This window comes from Podarcis melisellensis, assembly GCF_964234715.1.
Source record: "Podarcis melisellensis genome assembly, chromosome: 17".
In the NCBI taxonomy this organism is placed as follows: domain Eukaryota; kingdom Metazoa; phylum Chordata; class Lepidosauria; order Squamata; family Lacertidae; genus Podarcis; species Podarcis melisellensis.
The window spans coordinates 14,112,862-14,122,843 of record NC_138534.1 but is presented as its reverse complement, the minus strand read 5'-3'; the positions used below and the strand labels follow the sequence as shown (position 1 = coordinate 14,122,843).

At 42.6% G+C, this 9,982-nt stretch overlaps 2 protein-coding genes across 2 annotated transcripts; one reads left to right on the top strand and one right to left on the bottom strand.

Moving 5' to 3' along the window:
* Window positions 1–4,848: 4,848 nt before the first annotated feature.
* On the bottom strand, window positions 4,849–6,658 carry LOC309360539 (interferon epsilon-like). The gene is made up of 2 exons (XM_081895098.1): window positions 5,928–6,658; window positions 4,849–5,216 (listed from the first exon to the last, which is right to left on the bottom strand). Exons 1-2 carry the CDS (start codon window positions 6,511–6,513, stop codon window positions 5,212–5,214), a joined length of 591 nt encoding a protein of 196 aa, XP_081751224.1. The 5' UTR covers window positions 6,514–6,658; the 3' UTR covers window positions 4,849–5,211.
* A 1,671-nt stretch (window positions 6,659–8,329) lies between these two features.
* Window positions 8,330–9,763, top strand: LOC309359680 (interferon beta-like; the record flags this gene model as incomplete). The annotated part of the gene is made up of 2 exons (XM_081893555.1): window positions 8,330–9,141; window positions 9,759–9,763. The coding sequence occupies exons 1-2, from the start codon at window positions 8,601–8,603 to the stop codon at window positions 9,761–9,763; spliced, it is 546 nt and encodes a 181-aa protein (XP_081749681.1). The 5' UTR covers window positions 8,330–8,600.
* Window positions 9,764–9,982: the final 219 nt, after the last annotated feature.

Sequence of the window (9,982 nt, the reverse complement as noted above, 5' to 3'; positions counted from 1 at the left end):
TTGAGACAGCCACGGGCGAGTGGCTGTCCGGACAGAAAGGGTTCATTCAGGCAACCCAGCCAGGTGTGGCGCCGATTTACACACGAGCAACCCCTAGAACCATTACAAGCATGTAGAATGAGGACCTCTTCTCTTCCTGGTCACGTTCTCCCCACTGCTTGAGTTGTGTCCCCCTTTGCAAGGGTTTCTCTGTTAGTTTCTTGAAAACATTTATTCCACCCAGAATAGGTTGTCTTGCTAGCTGAAAAGACATTTGGTTGGAAAAGGGCACCCCTGGTTTTTTTGAATCAGAGAGCATGGAAAAAGAAAGTTTTATTACAAGTTGCTAGGACAGAACATTAATTGCTGAGTTACAGATATCATCCATGGGACAGCTTAGCTCAAAATCTTCATGTAACATTTGATCTGGTCTTGCATAAAGGTATGCAGCACAATCCTGACGCATTGCATCCATTTCTGTTAGGCGCAATTCAATATCCAGTCTTAATACTATCTAAATCAAGTTGGAGAGTTGCATCAATTTCATAGGGACCAGAGGAATATTTTCTCCTTTAAATTGTCACCAGGATCAATCGTTAAAGGCTTTGCAGAGTACCATCATTCTGTTTTCTGAATGTTCTGAGAAGTCAGTATTCAAAAATCTAGTTTCTTGTGGTTCAGAATGTTCCATATTTGAAATAAAGGCTTTTTCAGGGAAACTATCACAAACTGAACAGGGGATGTTCAATTAATCACTTCTCTACTTTTTTTCCAGCTTAACCTGCCATCAGTGATGCAATGAAAGCAGCCGAATGAAACTGCAACTTGAAGAGGGAATCCAGATATTTCAGCTTTCACTCTCTTTCATCATCAACGCATTCCTCAAAAGCAAAAGAGCTGCTTCCTGTTCTTCTTCGTCATCTCTTCAGCATTGTTTCACTACTTTTACAATGTGGTTTTTAAATATGCAGGGCTACTACGAAGCCTTGCAGAGTAGATAACGGTTAAAAAGTAGGAGAAAGCCCCAGAAATTGTGCAGCTGGAAGAGTCTCTGACACAGTCTCTCCTCGTATTGCAGCTCCTCTCAAGTATCATTAGATGGATGCATCAATTTCTTCAAGTCATATTTGCCCATTTCCCACTTGTCAGCTCCTATCCTGCTCTGGAGGGGCATTTGAGATTTGTGAGTGGGGCAGAGGAAGAGGAAATGTGTGAAAATCACTTTCCAGGCCCCCTCTAAGAGTTGGAGTTTCCATCAGCAGAACTCGGCTCACAGTCTAGGAAACAATTCCATAATTTGACATACCTTGTAATAGCAAAAAGTCCACGATTTGTTACTGAAGAAGGCTTCATGTGATGACAGAGTTTCCAAATCTGAGGGTGGAGAAAGGAATAGCATTAAGCTGCAACATTCCAACTCACATTATTACTTTGGATGTCTACAAATGGATGCTAGCTTTTAAATTATTTCATATCTTACAATGCTGTGAAGATATTTATATTTTAGAAGTGTTGTTACTTTTAATTTTTATTTATTATATTTATCAGTGCCACCATTTAATGTTGTTTATTGTATACATTGGCTGACCATTGTTATTATTATTACCATTCATTTATTTGTTTATGTTTATTACTAATGTTTTTATTAAAGACTACAACTCCTGCCCACATGGTTCGTTTGAATGATTTGGCAAAGTATGGGAGACATTCTAATAGAGAGTTATTCTGTGAATTATGGCAACATAAGATGTCGAATTACACAGAAGGTAGACAGAAGAAACATGACCCATTCATGAATGAGGTTTTGGGCTTCTGTAAGATGGAAAGTCTGCACCTCCTATATCAGACATGTGGAACTTTTTTTGAGCCCAAAGACCACATTCCATTGTGGGCAACTTTCTGGGGGCCAGGTGTTGGTGTGGGCAGGGCCAAAGGTCTTATTGAGGGAGCATGCTGTGGGGTGTCTCATTGCGCCCCCTCAAAACTGTGTGTTTGGGGCCATGGCGCCTCTGCCCCCCCCACCTCCACCCCACTATGCCTCTGCTGTCTAAGGACCTTTCAATTCTACAACTCTATGGTTCTGTGATTTTATGATTCATGCCACCACAACACAACCATCGAACCAGGATATTCGCTTCCTCAAATGCTAATGAGCAGGAGACCCAAATCCAATAGATCTGCCAAAGGCTCCCTCCTGAAGCCAAGAGCAACAGATCATCACCAGGTAAAACAAATCTGGGATTGATGGAAAAGCAAAACAGACATTCCACTATGATGACAGAACCAAAATGTTGTCAATGGGGCACATAGTCATATGTGGTGGGAATGTCCAACAGTTTAACAAATACAGCTTGAGATATCTCTAGAAATTTAAACATTTTAAATTAAAGACAGTATTCAGTTCTCTCCAAAACTTGATTTACTTTTGATATTTGTGGGAATGAGTGAGAACATTAAATCCAAAGAGCTGCTTACCTTCCTGATTCTCACAGCAAGACCACCTATAACTCAACAATGTAAGTTGTTTTCTGATATCGGCATTACAAATTGATGGAATAAGGTTTGGAACTTTGCTCTTCAAGAAAAAAACTTAAATGGCATAGATAAAGGTAAAGAAACCCCTGACCATAAGGTCCAGTAGTGGCCAGCTCTGGGGTTGCGACGCTCATCTTGCTTTACTGGCCGAGGGAGCCGGTGTACAGCTTCCGGGTCATGTGGCCAGTGTGACTCAGCTGCTTCTGGTGAACCAGAGCAGCGCACGGAAACACCTTTTACCTTCCCACCAGAGTGGTACCTATTTATCCACTTGCACTGTGTGCTTTCGAACTGCTAGGTTGGCAGGAGCAGAGACCGAGTAATGGGAGCTCACCCTGTCACGGGGATTCAAACCACCGACCTTCTCATCAGCAAGCCCTAGGCTCTGTGGTTTAACCCACAGCGCCACCCACGTGGATTGGTGGAATAAGGTTTGGAACTTTGCTCTTCAAGAAAAAACTTACATGGCATAGCAGATCCCTAAATGGAAAGGCAAAGCCAGGTTCTGAATGGCAGCCTGGTGAGAATTTTTAGATCTCATTAAAAACCAACAAATACATCCACTTCTTCCTCCAACAGCTATGGACATCTGGGACAAGTAACTTGTTCTATACTTACCTCAGCCAGAAAGAAACACAGCCATAAACTTCCTCCATATTTGACCCTCAACTTCTTACATGTCAGCTTCATCATACTGATTATCAACAACGGTCATTACCCTATGCCTTACATTGTTTTTTCTGTTAATGTATTTACAAAATATTTGTTCTGAAACTCCCAATAAAAATACAAAAAAGAGAGACAAAATGCTAACTGTTCCCCAGAATTTCAAATTTAATGAAAAAAGCCATGACGGGCAATTGCACTGTATAACTGTTACAGAGATTTTAGGCTATCCCAGGTTGTAAAGACTACAAAGAGAAAGTGGGCAGTCACAAAGGCCAAATCATAAAGGCTCGCTCCTAGACTCACTCCTGCAGCTGAGAGGAATGAGACCATAACCAACTTGGACAGCCAACAACGTCATCCAATAGCCATGGAGATGTGATGGCAGAAGAGCCACAGCTGGAAGAACAGTCATCAGCTGACTCTCCAGTGTGGGATGCAAAACACAAGAGCAATCAAGTACAACATTCCTAGAGTGAACATGTTTTCACATGGGGAGGAATGCTTGTCCAGCCAGCAGGTAAACTTCCTGCTTCCTTCTAGGCGGGGACAGACTTCCTCTGCATGTGACTAGAGGTGGGCGTGGCCTCACCTGTGCAGGTAACAACAAAAGCACAGGGCAAGACAGCCATCTCTCTCTCTTTGACTACATGCATCGAAGAAGCAACATCTGCTTAGCTAAAGATGCTCTCTTGGCAAGAGATGACAAAGGGACTGTCTCCTTCTGAGATAGTTTCCAGGTGTATGTTACTTTTCTAAGCTAAGTCTGCCTGCTGGGATCCGATTGTGAACAGAATGTGAGTAATCTCTTTTTATACTTTTATAGAAGACTGTATCGTGTCTTATCTTTTATGTGGGAATAAGGGGGAAATACCAGAACAGTTATTATAGAGGCTTTAAGGAGCCTGAGCAAACGCATCCGCTGCAAGTTTAAAAGGGGAATGTTACTCTGCTAAAATTGTGAACTTGTTAACACAAGTTGGAAAGGCTATAATCAAACAATATATCATTTCCTGCATCCCTGAACATTCCGACATCAAGAAGCACCAGGAGCAACACGCTCTCAAGGTATGGAAGAAACCTCAACCCCAAAGAGTGGATATAGAGCATGTCACACCGTAGAAGCAAGTATTTTGCCCTCTAAACCTGCCTCCCCACTGGAAAAACATCTAGAGATATTTCCATGTTATGTTTTATTGGGGAGGGGGAAGAAATGTAATGTAGGCATTATTGACTGAGTAAAAAAAAGGGTAAGGGACCCCTGGACGGTTAAGCCCAGTCAAAGGTGACTATGGGGTTGCTGTGCTCATCTCGCTTTCAGGCCAAGGGAGCCGGCATTTGTCCACCAACAGCTTTCCAGGTCATGTGACCAGAAGGACTAAACCACTTCTGACACAGCGGAACACTGTGACAGAAACCAGAGCCCACGGAAAGGTCGTTTACCTACCCACTGCTGCAGTTCCTATTTATCTACTTGCACTGGTGTGCTTTTGAACTGCTAGATTGGCAGGAGCTGGGACAGAGCAACGGGAGCTCACACCACCCTAGGGATTTGAACCGCTGACCTTCTGATCGGCAAGCCCAAGAGGCTCAGTGGTTTAGACCACAATACCACCCACGTACCATATTTCCCCCATACTTCATATCATTGAAATAGGCAAAATCACCCAAATGACCCAAATTGCTGAGATGTGCATTTTTAATAGGAAGACTGTTGAAATGGTCAGTCATTGAAAGGATACAATAAATATCATTAAATAAAGGAACTTAATAAATATAATAAATACAAATAAATATAAAGAGCAAAAAGCATCTTCGCGATATAAATAATATCATCGTCAACATGGATTCTTTTTTCCTTTGCATCTCTAACTTCTGCGTAAGACTTCATGCTAGCATGGCATTTCTTGGTTACAGAAGAAGAGGGACAGGAAAGGGCAGCTGTTTCGATTTCTAGAAATCTGTCTGAGGAATCAAGCGAAAATTGAATTGATTGTAGTTGTAGCTTCATTCTCCTCTTTCCAGTGCAACTTAAGCTGAAAGGAAGATGAAAAGTGGTTAAAATCCTGCATTCATTTTGAAATACCTTGCTTCTCATTTCAAAATATGAAAAATTATGAATCATAAGCTCTAATATTTTTAATACGGGCTATTCAGAAGAATCAGAAAATGGAAAGGTAAGTTTTCTGCAAGCTTCTCAGACCTGATTAAAGTAGCAGGAACTCAGTGGGAAGAAACATCTACAATCTGTTCCATCCACGTTGGTCTTTCATGCAGAGTGTTCCCATTCACATAGCATCACCTTTCGGATTAAGTATACAGTGGTACCTCGGGTTACATACGCTTCAGGTTACAGACTCCGCTAACCCAGAAATAGTGCTTCAGGTTAAGAACTTTGCTTTAGGATGAGAACAGAAATCGTGCTCCGGTGGCGCGGCAGCAGCAGGAGGCCCCATTAGCTAAAGTGGTGCTTCATGTTAAGAACAATTTCAGGTTAAGTATGGACGTCCGGAAAGAATTAAGTACTTAACCTGAGATACCACTGTATTTCTTGCATCAACAAAGAAGAAAGCCTAAATCACCAGAATTCTGAGGAAATCAACAAGTTCTTCAAGAAGAATTATGAACCTTTCTTAGTGGCAAGTGAGTGCAGGTTAGACATCCTGAAAAGGTAGCTAAGAAACTAGCTGTTTTTGTCACCTAGTTCTAATCAAGTCTGATGTATTTTTTTAAAAAGTGTACAATACCTTCATTAGAGATCCTTTTGATGAGTTGATCCATCAGCACAAAACATTGCCTGATCTGGATCTGGACAGTCACCCAAGAACACAGGCTGTACTCTTTATCTTTCAGGAGATCATGGAGTATTTGGAAGTATCTTTTCACTCTCAGTCTGGTGAGCAGAGTTTTCTGACCTCTTGTAGATGTGGGGCCACGCTCCAGCTCTGCACTCCAACATGTTTCCAGCTTCTGAATTTGCTGGTCCAGTTTGGTCTGGAAAGCGGTTGTGGAATTGCCATCCCAACCCATTTCAGTATGGTTTTGTCTGAAGAGGTGCAGAGTCTGTTGGAGGATCTCTTGTATAGCTGCCTTGGCATTCTCCATCTGGACTTCATTGATGTTCGTGAAGATTTCCTGATTTGTTGAGACGTCCATTTCCTCTGCTATGCATTGAATAGGAATGGTTGTTCCCATTTTGTTCTTGAGGAGCTCCAAGTTGGCCTTGTTGGCTTCATGTAGCCAGCTGTGAAACTGGTTACAGTCCAGAGATGAGATTTTGGAGACAAAAAGCATCATTAGGCCTACATGCAGCAACCATCCCTTGGTGATCATGGTGGAGATGAAGGAATGTGGTCTTTGGTAGAGCGCTGAATCTGGAAGACTGTGTCTTGAGGAAGATGTTCTGAAGTCTGTTCCATCTTTGAACCTTGGCCTTGCATTTAAACATGTAGTCGCAGAAGTTTTCCTTTGTCTTTTTCTGTTTATGTGGGATTCCCCTTTCTGAAAATACTCTTCTTTCACTTTCTCCCCTTTGTATGATTTGTAAAATCACAAAAGACCAAAAATGCTATTTTCAGTTGGGATATGCATATTTAGAAAACTTACTTTTACGTTTCATTTTTGACCAAAAACACCATTAAATTAAGGTGAAAATGTTTTTTTTTAATAGTGAAAACCAAAATCCATTGTTATGTTGACTTTTTCTCAAATTCATTTTATCAGTTTAAATGTCAAACTGCAGGAATTTCTGATGATGTAACATAGACTGGCCAGCAATATCAGTCTATGGCTGCTCCATGCGGAATAATTTTAAAAAGGTATGGAGTGGTCCCAGCGATGCAGTGTTTAGGGCTGGTTCCCACCTGCATGGACATCATTTGTTTACTCTTCCTTTGGTGAGCAAGAGCTGAATGTGTGAACCCGCCCTGTTGTTTTTTAATTGAAATGATTTGAACATCATGTCTGCAGTCTTTGATCTAAGATGCCTCATTCTTACAGCAACTGTGTACTAAGCAGTAGCAGTCATTCATATACAAACATTTAAGCTGCTTACAGATCATGAACAGGGAGGTTTGTGAAATTCCTTGCAGGCATTTAATGGTATGTGTTTATTAGCTATTAGCTGCCGTTCACATAAAGGTCTCAGGACAGCACACCACACAATAAAATGCAATTTGTTCACAAGTGCACAGTTAAAACACAATCATATACAGAGACCAACAACCAGAGCAACTCTCCCCTTCTCTGGTTTCCAGCAACTGGTATTCGGAAGTGTGGGTAAAAGCATAAACCATTACACACCAGATGGGACTAGGAATACTCCAGAAACAGAGGATTTGGGGGCTACCACCAAGAAGGTCCTCATATGCTGCTGCTCCCAACCTTTTGCCTACCAATCTTAAGTCCTGGGCCGATCTGTAATGGAGAAAGTGATCTTTCATGTATTCTGGACCCCAGATCCAATCTGTCAACAGTTAGACTGTATATTTGTCTTGGGTGGGAATAAGCAACCAGTGCAATTTTCACAGAACTAGTGTAAAATTTGACCTCCTGGCTGCCCTGATCAATAGTCCAACTGCTTCATTTTGCAGTAACTACAGTTTCTGATGCCTCTTCCAAGAGGCAAGGCACAAGCATCCAATCTGGAGTTTGCCAGAGCACAGACGGTACCTTGATCACAACTGGATCACAGAATCTAGAACATCCATGAAGGACCATGGCTGGCAGGGTCTTGGCCAGTGAGCCCCAAGTAGCAATGCTGTATCAGAGAACACCCTTACACTTTGGACCTGATTTCTCCATTGGGGGGCAACCCTGTCCTTGACAGACCTCCACACCACTGACTTGGCATACATAATATCTCCATCTAATCTGGACTCAACTTCAGTTTGTCTGCCCTTATCCAGTCCTGTACATCCTCTCCTGATTCTGATGGAGTGGGGAGATTGAGCTCAGTGCCATGTGCATACTGATGACACCCCACTCCGCCAGCTTCAAATATAAGGTGAATAACAGGGAATACAAAATGGAACCCTGCGTAATATCACAATGGGGCACATCCCATGGTGTTCAGCAGTTGCCCCCACCCTCATATCATGCACTGCGCTGAAGCTGAACTTAATTTTTGCATTCATGGGAGTTCCTTTTCAACAATGAAACACCTGTTTTCCAAATCTTCAAGATCACTTTTGGTCCTGTGTGATTTAAAAATCCAAAGGGAAAGAAAAAACATGAAACTAGAGTATTTTCAAAAGGAGGAAGCCCATCCCCACCAAAACTGAAAATGACAAAAGAAAACTTCAGCCACTGAGCATTTAAATACAGGGACATGGCTGAAAGATGGAACAGACTCCAGAGCATCTCCCTCAAAACGAAATCCCTCAGCACTCCAGCAAGGACCACGTTCCTTCATCTCCACCATGATCTCAAAGGGGTGGCTTCTCTGTTCTGGCCTAGTGATGATGCTCTGCTTCACTGAAATCTCATCTCAGGACTGCAGCCAACTTCGCAGCTGGCTAAATAAAGACAACTTGAAGCTTCTCAACAGCAAGATGGGATCCACAATTCCCCTACAATGCATCGGCCATGTGGCCAATTTCTCCAACAACGAAGGAATCCACAGCCACGAAATCCAGGGGGAGGATGCCAAAGCAGCCACACAAGAAATCCTCCAGCAGACCCTCCACATCTTCAGGCAAAACCACAGCCAAATGGACTGGGGTGAGACTTCCATATCTGGTTTCCAGGCTGGGCTGCACCAGGACATTGAGAAGCTGGGACGGTGCTTGGGTGCAGAGAAGGGCAACAGCATCCGACAGCGGGTGAAAAGCTACTTCAGAAGAATTAACGACTACCTGAAAGATGACGGGTACAGCCTGTGTGCCTGGGAGATTGTCCAGATGGAGGTCCGGCAATGTTTTCTGTTGATCGACCAACTCCTCAAAAGGATGGGAAATGCAGGTACTTGTATGCTTTTAAAAATAATGTTTGTAGTTAGAATTAAAGAAATAGAAATTCCAGGGCAGCCACTCAGCTTAGCAGATACTACTTGCTACAAACAGGAAAGACTAAGGTTCCAACTAGTTCCCAGTTAACTGAGGAGGAAACCACACCCAGAGAAGACAGGTGTGTCTCTTAAAAAGAAAGGCCACGTCTCCTACAGGGAAAGCATTTCAAACTGGATAATTAATGTTATTTACTGAGTTGAATAGGATCCAAAATGCAGCAGTCTGATTCGTCCTAGAACCATAGGATCCAAAATGCAGCAGTCTGATTGGTCCTAGAACAATAGGATTCAGAATGCAGCAGTCTGATTCGTCCTAGAACAATGCAGCAGTATGACTGGTCTGCAGGAGCCACCCAATCCAGCTCCAGATGGAAGTGAATCCACAAACTGATTGGCCAACAGGAGAATTCCAGAATTAGCCAATCACGTGCAGCCCGTTGTGTAAATAATGTATATAAAGCAGATACTTTGAGGGGACTTTTATTCCTCCTCACCACTATGAACTGAATAAATGAAATTCACTCTCGACTCTGAGTGTATTTCAATTAATCTATTCTCTTCTTCATTCCAGCTTAACCTTCAGTCGGTGCTGCAACGAAAAAAATGGGATGAAACAGCAGAATGGAATTGTGGCTTGAAGAGGGCTTCCCAGTTACTCAGCTTTCATTAGATTCCTCCAGCCACGCATTCCTGAAAAGCAAAACAGCTGCTTCCTGTTCTTCTGCACCTGCTACTGTTTGCCAGATGCAAAGTGGTGTCTCTAGGACGGAAGTCTGGGTTTTCCTCGGCATCAAG